The following is a 19,585-nucleotide window of genomic DNA, read 5'->3' as shown; positions in this document are numbered from 1 at the left end:
AAGGTGGCAAGGACTGAACCGCGCACTCCATAAGTAGCCAGTTTCTTGAGGAGAATATCGAGTGAAACACACTCAAAAGCCTTGCTCAAGTCCGCCAGAGCAAGAGAGACTGAGTGACCTACCTCAAAAGAGTTGAGGATCTCAGCAACTAGCTGCGATACCACAGTGACCATTGACTTTCCCTGCCTGAATCCATGCTGGGCGTTTGTAAAAAGGTCGCTTCCTTCAAAGTAGAGAACCAGCTGCTTCTTCATGCACACCTCAAAAATCTTTGCCAGAGCTGGAATAATATTGAGATGGGCCTGTAGCTACCCATGTCTGATGGATCTCCCTTCTTGAAGACAGATACAGTTCTGGCAAGCTTCAGAGCAGAAGGGAAATAGCCTGCTTCTAGGCAAAAGTTCAAAACAACGCTGAGAGGGTGAGCAATTTCCTCAACAATAGCTTTCAATAGGTCAACTGACACACCATATATATCCTGGGTACTTTTATCTTTGAAACTCTTTACCATCAGAATGATATCGTCTGCTCTTACTGGGTCCCACCTATCAAAGACTGTGTTGTGATTTCCTGGCACGTGGAAGTCTTCATCTGCTTCACTTTTTGCTGGAATCTACTCCACTATTCTTTCGACCTGCTGAATGAGAAAATGGTTGAACTCATCGGGGCTAGCAGTGACTTTAAGGACTCGCCACACCAAGCTCGCCAGTACCGCCGAGGTAGTACCGCTGGTGGTAGTTTTCTCGGCTGAGCACGCCACACCGAAAAACGTCCGCTAGCGGTAGTCTCCGAGTAGTGAGTCTAGTAGTGGGGGGAGGGCGGGACTACAGCACTCAGCACTGCACTACCTCTTCGAATCGCCTGCCATGTATTCAGGTTGAGCACGCCACTAATCTAACTCAACCTAACCCAACCAAACCTAACCTAACCTAACCCAACCTAACCTAATCTAACCTAGCCTAATCTAACCCAACCTAACCTAACCAACCTAACCTAACCTAACCTAATCTAACCCAACCTAACCTAACCCAACCTAACCTAACCCTAACCCAACCTAACCTAATCTAACCTAGCCTAATCTAACCCAACCTAACCTAACCCAACCAAACCTAACCTAACCTAATGTAACCCAACCTAACCTAACCAACCTAACCTAACCTAACCCAACCTAACCTAACCTAACCCAACCTAACCTAACCCAATCTAACCTAACCTAACCTAACCTCGATAGCCTAAACTTAAAATTGTTGGAAATATTTGTGAAAAAACATGGCTGAATTAGTGGATTTAGTGGAATGATGAATTCTAAAGAAAAAATGTTTAGTCACATTTGGGTTAGGTTAGGTTAGGTTGGGTTAGGTTAGGTTAGGTTGGGTTAGATTAGGTTAGGTTAGGTTAGGTTAGGTTAGGTTAGGTTAGGTTAGGCTATCGAGTGACTAGACATTTTTTCTTTAGAATTCATCATTCCACTAAATCCAATAGTTGAAAATACCTATTAATCACAATGAAAACAAGTTAACCTATTTTAAATAAAAAAAATTGCAATTTTCTGCACATTTTTTGCTATATCTCAAAAACTACTAAAGTTACGCACCTGAAATTAGTTTCATTGGATTCCTCGTCAAATTTTACATAAGATTGCACTAGTTTTAAACATATTTCAGCCATAGAAAATTAAAAATAAAAATTTATATAAAAATTTTGAACTTTCCGCCATGTTTTTTCTCAAATATCTCCAACAATTTCAAGTTTAGGCTATCGAGTGACTGGACATTTTTTCTTCAGAATTCATCATTCTACTAAATCCAATAGTTAAAAATACCTATTAAGCATAATGAAAACAAGTTAACCTTTTTTAAAACAAAAATTTGCATTTTTCTGCACATTTTTGCAATATCTCAAAAACTACTGAAGTTACGAACCTGAAATTAGTTTCATTGGATTCCTCGTCAAATTTTACATAAGATTGCACTAGTTTTAAACATATTTTAGCCATAAAAAAATTATTAAAAATAAAAATTGATATAAAAAATTTAACTTTCCACCATGTTTTTTCAGCTAATCCTTGGAAATCGACAACAATGTCATACATGGTTGATCTCGTATTGATCTCCTCTATCGATCTGTATAGGTCTCAATGCTGGATTCCGCGGCCCATATACTAAAGTGCAGCCCGCAGGTGAAACGTTTGAACAATTTGCAAAAACAAACGCATGTTCAAATCAAAGAATAATAATTATAAAAACTTATGAAAAACGCATTCTTGGTCATGAAGTTATAAATAACAAAGGAAAAACAGTAGGTACTCTACAAATATTTTATTGTGCTTGATATTGAATATCTGAGGAATATTATTGAAGTCAGAAAAAAATTGCATAGCGACCTAAATTGGCATTGAGAGTTCTACAATCTATAGCAACTAAGTATGAATAAAATAGAAAAGTTCTCCTTATTTGTTATCAGAACAATAGAAAAATGGTAAGTTTTAGGAAAAGTCAAATAAGTAGAGAAGAATTACTAACCACCATTGCAGAATTATCCGTCAAACTACTAACCAGTTATAATATTTTCCTTATCACTCCACACACAAATTTACGCTACAGTCAATACTGAAGCTGAACTGAACGTGAACTGAACAGAAATGAAGAACGGAACGGGGAGCGGGAGAGGTCTGGTTTGGTTGACAGAATGCGATGCGTGCGCAACCGCCACTGAAACTGCTGTGATTGCTGGCGCCTTCCTGCGGAGAACTAGTGAATTACAAGAATGAACTGCGATCCGAATGTCAATGCACGACTGCTGTGTGTTGGTGTTCGGTCTTCGGTGATTCCCATGCCTCAGAAAAATAACGTTCACACGCACCTTTCTGGGTGTTCCCTAAATGGAAATAACAGACTCATAATGTCCAACTAATCACCTTTGGAAATTCCATTGCACGTTATTGTTGATTTATTTACTCAACTCACAATATTCTGAAAATAAACACAGACTACACCAAATTCTACCACTGACACTGAAGCATGGTATTGTTAGAATAATCGCACATTATAATCTATCAGTTATCATTTTTGATAGTGGTGATTCTTGTAACAATACGATTATAAATCGAATCCAACCTCATCACATCAACATTATAATAATTATTATAATTACATATAATTTTAAGGGTTGAGTTACTTTAGTTGAGGAATAGCTATTAGCTAATAATAATTTTCCTTTGTTGAATGAATCAGAATCAATTCAATTGGAAATTGGAATTATCTCATTGGAAATCAGGTAAAGCGTTGTAAATCCTCAGGGCTAGTATTAGAAAACAATCCTTCTTCTTTCTCAGCCTGTAGAAAGGGATGTCTATTTTCGCTTTTTCTCTGGTGTCGGAGTGTCTGTCTTCTCTTCTTGTGAGCAAGTGGAAATTATCCCTTGCGTGCGACAGGGAGAGCCAGATATATTGATTGTATAACGTGAGTATTCTCAGCTTGATAAAGATGAGTTGGCAGTGGTCCAAGAAGCCCGCCGAATCGAGGATCCTTAGAGCTTTGTTCTGCTGGAGCAGTACATCTTTACAGCCTGGAGCATGTCCCCATAACTGAAGTCCATAGTTGATATGGCAATGAAACATAGCAAACACCTCCACCAGATGCTTCCTGGAGATTAATGGCTTCAGACGTCTCAGTAGGTACATCACTATGGCTAGTTTCCGACAGATGTTATCAATGTGGCTACTCCAGCCAAGATTAGCATCCAGTGTAAAACCCAGTAGCTTAACTTCTGTGAGATCATCAAGCGGCCCCCGAACAAGAGGGCATGTTGTCTCCTGGGTTTTGCTTTCATTAAGCATCAGCTCGTTGCTGGTGAACCACTGCTTCGCCTGCTCAAAAATATCCGCTGCCAACCTCTTGGACAAGTCTGGTGCTCTACCCCTTGCTAAAATAGTGGCATCGTCAGCAAACATGAGGATGTTGCCCATAAATCCGAGGTCATTTATCATTACCAGGAACAGAACAGGACCAATCACTGAACCTTGTGGCACTCCGTGACGAACCCGTAGTGGACCTGAGTTTGCTCCATCAAGGGTGAGAACCTGCCTCCTATCAGAAAGGTAGGCTCTGAAGGTGGCAAGGACTGAACCGCGCACTCCATAAGTAGCCAGTTTCTTGAGGAGAATATCGAGTGAAACACACTCAAAAGCCTTGCTCAAGTCCGCCAGAGCAAGAGAGACTGAGTGACCTACCTCAAAAGAGTTGAGGATCTCAGCAACTAGCTGCGATACCACAGTGACCATTGACTTTCCCTGCCTGAATCCATGCTGGGCGTTTGTAAAAAGGTCGCTTCCTTCAAAGTAGAGAACCAGCTGCTTCTTCATGCACACCTCAAAAATCTTTGCCAGAGCTGGAATAATATTGAGATGGGCCTGTAGCTACCCATGTCTGATGGATCTCCCTTCTTGAAGACAGATACAGTTCTGGCAAGCTTCAGAGCAGAAGGGAAATAGCCTGCTTCTAGGCAAAAGTTCAAAACAACGCTGAGAGGGTGAGCAATTTCCTCAACAATAGCTTTCAATAGGTCAACTGACACACCATATATATCCTGGGTACTTTTATCTTTGAAACTCTTTACCATCAGAATGATATCGTCTGCTCTTACTGGGTCCCACCTATCAAAGACTGTGTTGTGATTTCCTGGCACGTGGAAGTCTTCATCTGCTTCACTTTTTGCTGGAATCTACTCCACTATTCTTTCGACCTGCTGAATGAGAAAATGGTTGAACTCATCGGAGCTAGCAGTGACTTTAAGGACTCGCCACACCAAGCTCGCCAGTACCGCCGAGGTAGTACCGCTGGTGGTAGTTTTCTCGGCTGAGCACGCCACACCGAAAAACGTCCGCTAGCGGTAGTCTCCGAGTAGTGAGTCTAGTAGTGGGGGGAGGGCGGGACTACAGCACTCAGCACTGCACTACCTCTTCGAATCGCCTGCCATGTATTCAGGTTGAGCACGCCACACTGAGCTCGCTTTGTCCGCCGTACTACCTCTCAGCGAACTTTTGTTGAATCGCCTAGCAGGCGGTCGTAGGTGGTAGTGCGCCGTACTACCGCCGCGGTAGCGAACTCGGTGTGGCGCGCTCAACCTGAATACATGGCTAGCGATTTTTAAAACTTCGCTACCGCCGCGGTAGCGAGCTTGGTGTGGCGTGCCCTTTAGGCCTCACCTTCTGACAAGCAGACCCAGTGACTTGACCAGGTTCCAAGCTGCCTTACACTTATTAGAGGCTTGGTTAATTGTACTAATGTTGGCCTCCCGTTTAGCTAGATCTACTTCTTGTCTATATATTTGTTTTGCCCTGAGATATTGCTCATATTTCTTTTTATCCTCATCAGTGAGGCTAGCGTTGCTTTGATAATTGTGACAGAACTATATTCTTGAGCAATTGAAGTCTAGCTGTGTACCATTACTTATTTTTCCTTTTATTATGGGACTGGTAACTTTGTAGCTTCTGTGGTCTTGAAAGAAAAATGTTCTTAAATACTTCTGTGAATTTTTTGAAAAATGTATCAAAGTTTGGTCTACAGTAACAGTATTACATTCATGTACAAAGAAACAGTGAATGCAAAACTTACAACAGTACACTGAGCACACTAAACTTCATATCAACTGAGACTGAGAATACTCATCAGGAAATATTGCGGGTTGTTCATTCAGTTTGATTGGGTTTTGAGTTTGATTTGAATGATAAATATTGTGGTGATAAGAAGTTTTCCTAAAAAAGTTTACTGATGAAACAAAATAGATACTGTAATTCGACTGCTTGTAGAATTACATTTTATACTCTCTAGATGAGCTCAAATCACAACAATTCAACTGCTTCAATTGAATATTTTTTATGGATTATGGAAGCATATCAAACACAAACAATTCTTGATTTGGATAATTTGAAATAAAACACCATATGGACTGCGTGCTTCAAGTGATCAACATCCAGTCTCCGGTGGCGACTACTACAATCACAGAGAGGAGAAGTAGAATGGCAGATGAATAGGAAGCAGGGAGGAAGAGAAGTCTAATAGAAAATGAAGATGGATACAGAGGAAGGTGATTCACCTAAGTGGCTAGGCCACCCACTCCTCCCACTCACTCTGACTTCTGAGACTGTCTGCAACAACTTATGAGGCACATAACTCCTTCTCTTTCTAGGATGCATCTAGAAATAGCCAGTCGGATAGCCGAACCGTGGACAAGCTCTTCTTTTTTAGTCACATACATCTCGGCTCCACTCTATGGCAAGGCGCCACGCCACCCAGAGCCCTACAATTGCCTCCGACTCCGAAGCCAACGACATTCGATATGACTGCGCATCCAGACAACACTCTGACGTCATCACGTCTGCTCTAGCTCTCGAAAAAATGCAGATCGCCGCCCAAATAGAACCGACAAACTAGACGGCGACGAGGGAAAGTAATGGAGAGAGACAACGAAGACCGAAGTTCTTGCCTTGGCCGCAGGAGCACCGTCCCAAAAATAGACCGACCTGTCGACCAAAATATTTCGACCAAGTTAAAATTTGAAAGCCTAGCTGAGATACTTTGGCAGCCAACCAAAGAGAGGTGACTGTTCACGTCAAACCTGATAGGCCTACGACCGGCTGCAAACGAACTTTCCTTGAAAATTCCATTAGTCTCAGAACACAACCAAGTCTTGAAGATGAGTCGTGTAGGGTAATACAATGTTCTGTTCCCCTCTAAATAATTACTCACAATGATATTATTTTATGCTCTTGAACAGAAAATATAGATTTAAAGAATGATACTTTCTTACACACGAGTTTTTACTATTTTACACACAGCAATACTTTGACTTGGGATTTCAAATCATTACATACAAAATATAAATCAAATTGTTTTCAAAGATTCAAGATAGATGAATCATGACTGATCAAGAAATTTTAAAATCTCTCACATTAAAAAAAATGTCTACAACGACCACACAGTTATCACATTAATACCATTCAATAAAACAAATAATGCATAACCACTATAAACAAATTGCAAAAATCGCAGTTAATCATGCATTTAAGGAACCTGTTACAAACTATTAATGTTAACCTTTTATAAAATCATCATAGTATCATAAATGTATTAAGATATGACTCACCAAGGTTTTTGAAAAGTTTTCAACACTAAGATGAGTAAGTCTCCTTATTGAATAAACTTCGAAAGACTGCTCCATGACTAATGCCTCAATTACATTAACTCAATAGTTCAACACACAAAAAATAATGTTCCACACAGGGTACAATTTAAACAAGACCTGTCTGTTGAGAGTGATGCCAGAAATGCAAACACTGTTCAGACTAGTATAAAACTACTAGCCTACAAATTATTTCACTTTACACTTAAAGCACTTGCTCAAATTTTCCGCACACAAAGCAGTTGAAAACGTTTATTCATCACCTGTTGAACTTATATATTGTTACAAATACGTATAACAAAATAATATAGTTCAGCAAAAAATAAAACTCAGACTTGTCTCTCAAGAGCTGCTGAAATTCAAGCACTGATCAGTTCAATAATGTATCTCAAATGTCAACAAATGTTCAAGCACTATGAAATTTAAAAGAGATAATGTTAAGAACTCAGTTCAAGTACTGAGAAATTCAATACACTGTTCAATGAACTGTTTGAAGACGAGAGAGTATTAGAAGCACTGAGAGGTTGAAGAGACAACTGCGGCCGCCTGTTGAAGAGTGATTGAGACTGGAGAGATAGAAGGCGTCTGATGAGATAAAGCCGCTTACCAAAAGACGTTTTCTGGCGCCTGTTCAAGAGAGCAGCGCCGATTAATTGCGATAAACTCTGCTCTGCTATGCGCCCAACGCCCTGATCGCGAACGCGTGACACGCCAACAATACACGCGCTCTCGTCCGGAAGTTGCCTAATGATATAACAAAAGCACCAACCGAAAATGTTTCAGTGACCTTGGTCAAACATCAACCAAGTTCGTGCATATATTGCTACTGCTGACAATTTGCACAAATATAAACACTTGTGCATGATCTAGTTATTTTTATTATCATCAAGAAAATTAATTATGTAAGTCAAATAACGTGTAGTGATTGAGCAAAAATATGATTAAGCAAGTATTTTAGATCGGTTCTTTTCGTCAAATCATCTTTGTTTGATCATGACAATGTATTTTATTTAATTGATTAACGACTACATAGTATTGATTTAACGATTATAAAATGAATGTTATCCATCAAAGTAAATCAGCTCAATTCTGTGTATGGTATATTTGGAATAATTCGGAAATGTACACCATTTATTCCTTTTCTGAGTTCATTCATCTGCCCGTGCTAGATTATTTTTAGACTTAAGAATTGTTATGTAATTTCTCTTGTATTGCTTTTATTAATTCTCATAGTGCTTTAGACTATATCCCCAAATTCATATTTCTATAATGTTTGTTATTTTTTTCTTGTTAATAGTTTTATTGATGTTTATTGACCTCTTGTTAAATTCATTGACGTTTCCTATTGCATTGTATATTGCCTTAATGGAATAAAAGTATTCTTATTCTTATTTATCGAATTCTGTGGAGATTATTGGGGAGAAGTTCTCTTCCAACTAGGTACTAGATTTCAAATAATACTACTTCTGTAAATAAATAGATGTCGAATCTATTCAAATCAAACAATAATCGAAAATACCTTTAATATTTTCAAATGTTACGGAAACACAGAAAGTTGATCTATGGAAGAAGCAACCCAGCTGATGTGCCGTGTGAGAGCAGTCGATAGAGATCAAACTCATAAAAATATTTATACGAAGAGAGCCACTGCCTAACCCACACACACTTCGTCACAAACACATCCGGCATTCGGAAGAACGACACTACGTCATAGCAGTTGCTTTTTACAATGAGATACAGACACAAGCTGGGATACAATCACCAAGAAAAACTATCAATGAATCGTTGATTTTCTAAGTACACGAAAGAAACAGAGAAGTATGAATGGGTATGACGTCATTTCAAAGCCGGCTAGTTGTACACATCTGCAATAGAAGCAAGCATCTGCGATCGTCTTCTCTGAAGCCCACGATTCAGGAATTCAATTCCTGGAAAAGCTGACGAATCATTGATTCACAGTCAACATGATATTTTTGTTTTTGGTAGTGACAACTCAACCGCTAATGGAAGCTGCAATAGTCTCAATGAGGTTATAATTATTTATGACAACAATATCGCAATATCTCCACATCAATGCAATTTCGGATCAACAGTAGTTGCATATTAATTTTTTAGCACAATAGTGATACATCTTGAATAGTCTTGTCTTCAATTAGAATATTGTGCTAAATGAGAGAAATCTCCCTTAAAAGCCTTTAATAATTTTGAAATTATCTTTCTTTAAACCTTTATTAAGATTACTTGACAATCAAACCCAGAGAAGCAGTTAGAACTTTCTGAAAACATAATAGCCCACTTATGAAAATTCATAATTTTCCACTCAATTTGTCACTTAATAGCGTACAAGTTCAATTTATCAAAGCGGAATGACCTTAAAACGATTTGCTCAAGGTCTAAGCTATAGTATTACGCCTATTTTCCCAAGCAAATGATTACATAAACAAACGTGTTCAAATTCTCAGTTCAATAGCATCCTCAACAATTAACCTCTTCAGTCTTTGACAGGGGTCTCTTCTTTTTTGTTGACATGATCGATTACATAGCGTTTTACTCGTATCTACTGCGTATCTACATAGTAGCCAGTGCCAATCTACGCAGTTTGTTTCATTGAGCAGTTTAGCTTATCAAATTCCCTGAAAATCATTAGAGTGAGAAGGCGTGTAGTACACATGTATATCATCTCTCACTCACACAAGTGGCAACTGATAGTCAATTTTATTGCCCAATTGAAACAACTCAACTGCCAAAGAGATAAAATGTTGCAAACCGACTATTTTTGATCAAAGAAAATTTATCACGTTTTTTGTCACATGAAATAATCTGATGTAATAATTCCTTAAAAATGTGAATTTCTGAAATAATTCAACTGGTTTATTTTATAGTATCCCTTAATGTGTTAATAATCTATTTTAATTAATGTGTTTATAAAAATGTAGAGTAGGCTAGTTCTAGAATCCTGTTGGTATTCTATTGCATTTAAGAAATTTTTTATCACTATATTGCAATTTTTTGAACTATTGAAGAGCAACCACCACCATAAAATGAAACAATGAATAAATAATAATAAAATTCAAGAACCAATGGTTCCATGTAATCCTGTTTGATTTGAGAGAAGGATTGATGAACATTGTCTGGGAGAGCGGCCATTGACTTTGTGTTGGTGGCCACTTAACAAAGAGACACCTTGAGCTTGAGGTCTAACTTGGTTTTTCTAGTTTTCTCTTGATCGATTCTCAGGAGGCCCACATCACAGGAGAGCTGGTCAAACAAAAGAAAAGGCGGGAACCCACCAATAACAAAAATAGGACCATTAAAAGAAGAAGAGGAAACAAGTCGAGCGAGGTGAGTGACTTGAGGACGAAAAAATACTGGGGAAGACAAGGGGCGATAAAGCAATGAAGACACGTCGTTCAATGCCTACAGCCTCCTCGTCTCGCCTTCTTGCAGTGCTCTTCGTGGAAGAACGGAAGATATATAGAATAGGAGACAACATTCCAGAGCCACGGAGCAGATGAGTTTAACGGACTGGGGGTTGGGGACTTTGGGGCAGAGGGGCCTCCCACAGTCTCTCAAAGACCTTGGGAGGTTTTCCCGCGCTCTGGCTTTGTGCCCCGAGTACGTTCAACTGTCAGCCATGTTCTCAGTTGCACAAAGGATGCTCATCACGCAACACGGAAATAGCTATGTCTGTTTTTATTGGGAAAATATATGTAAAGATTTGTAAATAGACAACCTTACTGAGTAGGGATTACAAAATTAATCGCTATTATGCTTATTCTTATTATTATCACTTATTCAGAGAAGATCGAAGTCAGTGAATTGAATTGAAGTAGAATGCGATGCATGCATCTTATAACGGAGCAGGTGTAAATGGTAAAATTGTACAGTACAGTACAGTAACATAATTTTCACTCGAAAATTCGAATAAATAAAAGAGACTCAAAAAACATCAATGAATATTGTATAATGATACTGGAAACTAACTTCAATTTGTGGGTTCAAATAGTCTGTTAAGGATTCAACTGAAAAGAATGTTCGTTTAAACGATTCGTTATGAAATAAACCCATATCACACCAATCAAACAGAAGTATTTCACATTAGTAGTGGACATTAAATTAAAAAATGACAAATCAATTTTATTCTCGTTCACATTCAATTGTATGAGTAATAAGAAAGAGACGTATGAATCAGTAATGCCCATTCGAAATTAAAAAATGACAAAAGTTCACTTCTAAAAATGATTATTGTATAAGAGAATAAGACGTAAGTGGTATGTATCAGTAATGCCTATTTTGAAGAAATGTTGAGCAACCGTGACCTTGTATGGGGTCGTCAGTCCCCTAACTTTTCAAGGTGAAACCAATATCAAGTTCTAGGATGGACAAAGATGATTCAGCCGGGCAGTTGAAAAGGATTGGCGTGAAACAACGAAAAAGGAAGATGGCTCTACGCAGTTGGATAAATAGAGCCAGTCGGTGGGCAGAAGAGCACAGCGTTCGTTACCCTTGGAAGACGGTTAGCCTTCACAGCTCCCTGACCCCTGCAAATGGGGGGGGGGAGATGACGATCGACAACAAAGACAACGTCTGTCGTTGGTCTCATATATAGGTATAACGCTGAAGAGCAGCCATCCAAACCAGACACAGACCTCAAAAGTTACAACGCTATCGTTCACTACTCCCAAGGACCCGCTACACGAGCACATGAACCCCCCCCCCCCCCCCCAACACTCAGACCCCAAAACCAAGACCACGTGGATCACTTACCCGCTCCTTCCTCAGCTCATCGATTACTTAAATCTAATCTATTACAAAGAACGTAGCTGAATTCAAAGCTAATCAACATAACCAAGAGCTCGTGTAGAACACTGGTGAATGACCTGTCACCAATAGAAGGGAGACATGAGACTTGAGCCAGTAGCCACAAGCAAGTTTTGTTTACAAGCTGCAGTCAGTCAATAAGTAGTAAGAACTACTCATTGAAAAAGATTCAATATTTTCGATTAAATGGAGCCGAAAATTTCACAAGAATAAAATCTCAAGAACAACAAGGTAATAAAAAACCCAAACACATTTTATAATCTAAAAAATCTGCACACCACAATACAAAAATACTTTGAATAAAAAATATATTTTTTGTTCACAATACATAGTTCAAAAATAGAACAGAATCCTATATAAACCTTGAAATTCTGCAGCCTTAATAGATGCCCACCTCCATTGTTCAACACTTTTCCAATAATAATTGTAAACACCTAGAAATGATACGAGCTCCTCGTGTAACAAATAACAGTAATTTGGTACCATTACTAGTATTAGTATTTACTAATCAGGTCAATTTGTATCGCAATAGCGAATCAATACATTTATTGGAAGAAGTTTTAGCTGCGATTACATTTCTATTTTTGAACGAGGAAAGTCATTGCCTTATTTCGAACAACACATTTTTTTGAAGAAAATCTGTCAATAATATTAATTATGAAAAACAATGACAATAATTATAACTTGTGGTCCCAATCATAACTCACAATGGGTAGATACAGGAGATTAGGATCTCTGGTAAACCTATATTTAATAATTTCACATCAAAATATAAAGTAGATCGAAATCAATATTCCACATGAAAACACTCGAAACGTCATGTTGAATGCTTCTCTCCTTCAGATAAGAGATGCATTATACACTCTCGTATATGTTCGAGAATATTGAGCATCTCAATGTACGAGTTGTCACTCTCTTTTACATAGGTTCTTGAACTATACAATCATTGTTGTTTTTCTTGCAATTGACACAGTAGCAACATGGAAACAACATTGAGGAACTATGCAGAGGCAAAGGTAGAAGCCACCTGAAAGAGAGTACCATGAAATTCCAAAGGCGAAATCAAACAAGAAAAATGTAAACAAACATTTCCCCTCCACCAATCACCTAACCCGAAGACAGACACTTTCACTTTTATTGCTTATCTCCTTGAACTCGATCTCCGCCAACACCCCCACTTCCAGCAACTAGAGTGCAGGCGATGTGAGAAAGAGAGCAGCTGATTCCGACGCGACTATAAACTGCTCTCTTCACCTTAACTCAAAAATGCTGTTATGGCCAATGAAGTATGGATATTGTAAAAATTTCTGTCTTAATTTGAAGAAAGCCATATTATCTTGATGCAAGAAATGACGCAGACAAAATGATTTTACATACCTTGCATACCTTGGTCTAATCACCACATATACTTACCAAAGATCATTTTCCCACCGAATATTACACGGAAAAAATTTGATATGAGACGAAATTTCAACCATCAAAGCAACATTGGTTGGCAGAAGCAACATTCTACTGGCAGAGAATACTGATCAGACTTGATATTTATTTTTGAATAAAGAATTAAGTCAGTATGAATATTACAACCGAAATAACTGTATAACTCAATAATAGGCTCAAAAATTATGCTATTGGGAATAATTCTTCCAGGTACATTTCTGGTAATTTACGAAAACAGGTTTAAAAATGTGTTCTGAAATGTTCCTATAAGGTGCTCAATCCAGAGATAATACACTACACATCAATAATAATTATTGCCGAACAGGTTTTTTATTAGGGAACACAATCAAGGCTCATATAAGACCGGTTTAGTTAAAAATCAAGTACAGAATTCAAATTGATGTAAGCCAGAAGCGATTGACGTTGCTGAATTAATTACGAATGCTGGCTAGCCTCGCAATTTATTTTTAAAACAAACAATGTTAGTTTTCTGGGAATCGAGGAAGCAGTCGAGCTGATTATTTGCACTAGCTAGCAAATTCAAGTAGGTTATACACGTGTTTGACAGAAATATTTGCAATGTCAGCACTGGCGTTCCTATTCGACAATCCGAGCGATTTGAACAAATATTTGTTCCAACTGCTGTGTGTGTGTGTGTGTGTGTGTGTGTGTGTGTGTGTGTGTGTGTGTGTGTGTGTGTGTTCGGTTTCTGCCACAATGGTCAGGCAAAAAGAGACAGAAAGACAGGAGAGCGAAAAGAGAAAGTGAGAGGGGTTGCGAAAAGGGGAAAAAGTATGTCACTGGTTGCAATTCGCAAACAACTAGGAGGAAAGCGAAAGGCGAAAGTTAACTAGTTGGCTTCCTGTTTTACCTTTTGCCTCACCAGATTAGATTCGCAACAATGTTTCACCTTCCCACTTCCCTCCTCGCTTAGCAACAACAAAAAAACTTTCCACTACAGTATTATTAAAAGTAGCTGGCATGAGCATTGTGTATCTACTTTGTAAAAATACAAATATCACATTATAATGTATCATCATCATTGGAAAATTCAGATGATTTTGCTGGTTTACATGTTCTGATATTTGTGAAGATAATAATTTGCAACGTTTTATATGAGATCGAAATAAATAAAGCCTGCATCTCAATGCAATATTTGGACTCATGGACACATTATTGGCAATTATAAATAGTATAAATACTTATAATTGTTATTCTTTCTCCACTAGTATGTTTTTAATTCTATCATCAGAATAGAGTATAGTCGATAATCACGATCAGGAATTATAGTTTGATTTACGTTTGATGAAATAACCCTACTTTAATAATCCAGAAAAAACTTAATCGCAAAGCCTACTCGCAAATACAATGAAAATACAATCACATCTATTCGATTTTACAGTAGACAATAATTTAATTAATAAGATACCTTGTACATAATTTGATTGAAATTCTAGTAGGGTGTTGTTCTAGTATAGGATACAAGAGCTGAAACTAGAAATAGAATGCATCATGCATCCTTTTCGTCAGTTGATCGATGAACAAAGATGTCATGACGTCAAACTAGCTGCTGCATGTGACGTCACCAACTCACATCTCACTTCCTACACAGCGTTGGCGCTAAGCAACGCAAGCCGCGTAGGAGGGCTAGCGTCAAATAAGGTCAAGTCCCGTAAGCTTACCGGCACACTGCACACACGTTCAAGTACACCTACCAAACTTTTTCAAGAGCAAACGAAAGAGAATTCATGGCTGGCAGCTATTGATTTTCTGTGAATAATGCATTTGGATTTTCAAGAATAATAAGAAACTTGGTTTCTGAAGAGTGTTATCTGTTCATAATGTTCAACATTATGAAGTTGTAGACTCCCACTAGAGTATATGAGGTTTGTAATAAAGAAATCGCATGCATATTGCGGCTTCTAAGCATTTTGGATACGTTTCTGAGACATGAATTTTGTATACAGTACTTACAACTATTGAGTTAATATTATCTTTCGTTATAGAATCATTCTTTGAATAAGATATTTTACAAATTAAACACTACATTTCTCAAGAATTTAAGAAAAACAACATTTTCAAGACAGAATAATATTGGGTGGATAAACGAAAGAGAATCTACTCTTTCGTTTGGTGGATCGATACTTAGAAATACAGATAAACCTCTGGAACGAATGACCAGGGAGCTTAACGACATCTACACGACAACATGGCCTACACTCGCTAACCGAAATAGTCCATGCCCAATGAGAATGTGCACCAAGTTTCAAGGCGATGAAAATAAATGCGAGGTGCTCGTAAAGCAAAGAAACTACCGACACGTGTAGACAGTAAAAGCTGTAACCTATTAAAAATCAGCCGCAGCCGTAAAATCCTTATTAACGATTTGCAAGTTCATGAACAATTATTATACATGAACAAGTCATACCACATACAGCCTCTCCACGGTGTCATTCTTCATAAAATGAAACTCTCTTCATGATTAATTCAATAGAGTGAATTAATCAACTGGAAATAATTCACTTAAGACCTCCTTTTGCTTTGATTTTTATTGTATTCAAATTAATTTGCCCACATTTACAGCAAGGGTCCTGAGGATTGTCCTCCAATAAATCAATTATATTATTACAGCGATCAAATTTATTGACAATCTGTCAAAACGATTGTAGAATCCTAAAAGCCATAAGTGAAATTTTATATAATGGACTAAATGAGTTTTATGCTGTCTAGGAATGAGCAGTATTCATTGTATATTTTCTATTCAACAATTACCTGTAACACTATTTCTTTGGTCATCATATTTTCAATCACCTTCATCTTCTACGGTACCGTAGTTTCAACTCACCTAAAACAAAGACAAAAATCTATGAGTGAATACAGTAGAACACACGAGTGCAAACAATACTAAACATGAAATCACTCAAATCATGCAATAACATATTTCTCACCGACATCTTTGAGTTTACTTGAATCACACAACATACCCATTCTAATAAGAACTTTCACTAAGAGTATAGTAACAGTTCGTGACTATACACTTAATAAATTCATTCCATGTCATGTTCATCCATGAAAAACTTTAGATCCTGATGTTATATTGAAGTATTTTCGACTAGCACACCTTATCAATAAATTAATATTCATTCACCTATATACTAATCCACAGTTCGGTTGGTAAAGTAAAAACAACATGGGAACAAATATTTTTCTAGAAGAATTATCATACCAAGCCAGTGTAGTGGCTCAGAACTGGCATCAGAAGAAGCAGTTAGGTAACACGAAATGTTAGCACAAAAATACTCTTTCAATGAGATTCAAATGTATTCGAAAGCTAACGGAGTTCAACAAAGAGGAGACAAAACCAGACTGTGTAATGACAAAGTCATTGAGATTAAGGAGTTGACAGAGGGGAGAGTGTGCAACACTCGTTACACACAAAAACACGGTCAGCCATTCTACAGGCAAGGACACAAGAAATAGAACAAAGGAGATTACACTTCGATTAGCAGTAATTACATATTTCGATTCTAGCCACAAACATTCTAACTAGGTGTAAAACGATGAAACTAGAAGTTGTGTTCCTATAAAGGACACCAATATTCTTATCAAACTTCAATGTTGATATATTCAACTGATGAGCTTCCCTGGCAAATGACATCCCTCCATGTTTGTCTTCCTCCATATTCAATGCATTTTGTGACCAACGTACCAAGGAAATCCAACTATTTATAGAGTTAGTACGCCTTTTCGAGTTCCATTAAACAACCTTGCACACAGTTTCGGAATTCACTTCCTACCGACCGCTAAAATTCAGGGTCGGATGAACCCTGAGTGATTCTCAAGGTTTTCATTAAATTATTCGCAGAATTGTTCGTAAAACAGCAGAAAGTTAAAGATTGTCACTTGGCAAAAAGTCTAGTGATTATCATGACAGTCAGTAATCTAAGAACAATAAAAAACCAAGCACCGTTATTATTGCATAACTGATTGACTTGATTGTTAATGCTGTCAAACTTCATAGCTATCGTTTATTGAAGTTATTATTAGACAAAAACCCGACTATTGAAATCTATTCAATATTATCAAGAAGGAAGTGGAAGAAAATGACAATTCAATTTGCCAAATTGAAGTCTGTGAAACAAGGAACTAAAAGAAACAGATCTGAACTTGACAACACCAATACATTTTATTATAAGATAGGATTATCAAGTTTATAACTCTAGTCAGTAGTCAATTCCAGCAAAGCCGACCAAGTATGGTATTGAGACACAAAGTTCCGGAAAAACTTTGCTAAGTCAGAGAAAATTTGGATTTCAATTCATCAGCAGATAATATGAGTAATCTTTAACAAAACGTATTGAAAAAACACAGTATTTACCCGTTTATTTCTATTAATCCTCAAAGTTATTACACTTGAATCTACTTTAAAACAACACTGAACATGTCACAGCAATTGCATCACGAAGTAAACAGATATTGCACTGAGGTGCTGGTGCTGGGCCACCAAGCGCTGTATATGACTTGCTAGCCGTCAGACAACTATGTAGACTGAAAGGAACTATGCGACGGCGACGATTAAGCGCCGCTCTCAAGTAGAGGTGGTGCAATTTGGAACAGATGACGTAACTTAACCTAGTCTGCGACTCCCGCTGCCCGCCCCCACCAAGTCGCTACCTAGAGCTACCGCCGGTTATTGGGTCGGGGACATGAAACTGGCTCCTCGCTCTTCTTTCAAGGAGTTGAAGCTGCTCTCAAGTCTTCAGCACACACAATTTCATCATCATCAGCAGTTGAATATTGTTTGGCACCTGTTTTTGAAAATTGTAAACAGACCACCCCACACATTGATTGACTTGCAAGTACCACAAGATTCTAAATTTAACAGTGATTCTAAATTTAACAACAAACGTAGTTGGCGTTGACATATATGAATGAATGGCAATACTGTATTTTCGATATTTATATGTGACATATAATCCAAGGAAATTTGAAACGTCCATCAAACTTACTGCAATGGAAATGTGAAAAATCATGCTCATCATTAATTTATGAACGATTATGTTCAAGGGTCTTGGAAATAAATAGCAAGGGAGTCTTTTTATCGGGGTTTTACTGTAAGCTTTACATCAATTTACATCAATCAATATTGTCTAGCCAATCTAGTCATGAATATATCCTGTGCATTTTCTCTATCCTGCTATGTTTAGCCTTATAATAATGAGACAAGCTTGGCCTCCACCTTGGCCTCCTTGCACCGAGTTTGCGGATGTGAAATTGTTGGCGGCCATGTTTTTCGCTACTCTGCTCAACAGAGAGGGAAACAACTATTTGCACATAACGGTGAGAGAGAAACAGATAGAATTGGCGAAGGCTGACAGTCGACACGGCCGAGGTTACTTTCATTTGCCATCATCATGCTCTCCTTCGCTTCCCATTCATTTTGCGTGTCTTCCGCCAGCCAACTCTACTTCATAAACAAGCTAGACCGTTACACAACCACGGCCAGACGGCAAAACAACAAACACATAACGGTTGATGATCAACCACAACAACTAGAAAGACACTCGACTCGGCTGAATGATGAGAAGGTGTACTCCATTCGTGACTTTGTTGCCAGCAGAATACCTTTAACTTCTATCACTCCGCTGTTTGCTGAAAACAACAACAGCAGCCAACCTATGTGTGTCGCGACGCGTTTTCTCCTTTTCTCTCGCTCTTCAGTGCGCGAAGAAAATATTGTAAACAATAGCACAACTGCCAACACCGACGTCAGTGAATGCATTAATTGTGAAATTCTGTGCTAGATTCAACCGTTTCATGACATGGAAACCTATTTCTCAGAGGCTGCTGCTGTCAATGACATAAGAAACTGATTATTATGAATGGAGCACATAAGAATCAGTTTAACTGGTCATTATTTGGAAATGATTCTCCAGTTTAAAAGAATGATACACAATTAAAAGAATGAAATCTAAACTATTCCGAACCGAAATTCACTCATACGTATACAGTATATTTATCGATGATGATGCTGTTGATTATATGGATGTTCACATAGCCTACGCCCACAAATTCTTTAAACTGTAAGGTAAGAGGGTAAGAGTAGTTTACATGGCTCATTCACTAAAGTCACAAAAAATTCACC

The 19,585-nt window shown here is 38.0% G+C and overlaps 1 protein-coding gene across 12 annotated transcripts in view; it reads right to left on the bottom strand.

Annotated features, from left to right (window-relative positions):
• Positions 1 to 19,585, bottom strand: part of LOC111059847 (3-phosphoinositide-dependent protein kinase 1) — a 55,183-nt gene that overhangs the window by 12,727 nt on the left and 22,871 nt on the right. For 3 of the 12 annotated variants that reach the window (XM_039428232.1, XM_039428243.1, XM_039428234.1), the window contains exon 1: positions 17,819 to 18,082. The exons of 4 other annotated variants lie outside the window; for them this stretch is intronic. Coding sequence is in view for 5 of the 8 variants with exons in the window: in XM_039428220.1 (XP_039284154.1) it covers positions 7,147 to 7,221 (75 nt within the window). In the remaining 3 variants the exon portion in view is untranslated. Of the gene's footprint in view, positions 1 to 7,146; positions 7,898 to 16,212; positions 16,286 to 17,818; positions 18,165 to 19,585 lie in introns of those variants that run through there. 5 more of the 12 variants (XM_039428222.1, XM_039428237.1, XM_039428223.1 and 2 more) reach the window with 4 other exon arrangements.

This window comes from Nilaparvata lugens, chromosome 5, assembly GCF_014356525.2.
Source record: "Nilaparvata lugens isolate BPH chromosome 5, ASM1435652v1, whole genome shotgun sequence".
Classification (NCBI taxonomy): Eukaryota; Metazoa; Arthropoda; class Insecta; order Hemiptera; family Delphacidae; genus Nilaparvata; species Nilaparvata lugens.
The sequence above is the reverse complement of the archived record's forward strand: the minus strand, read 5'-3'. Positions and strand labels throughout refer to the sequence as shown.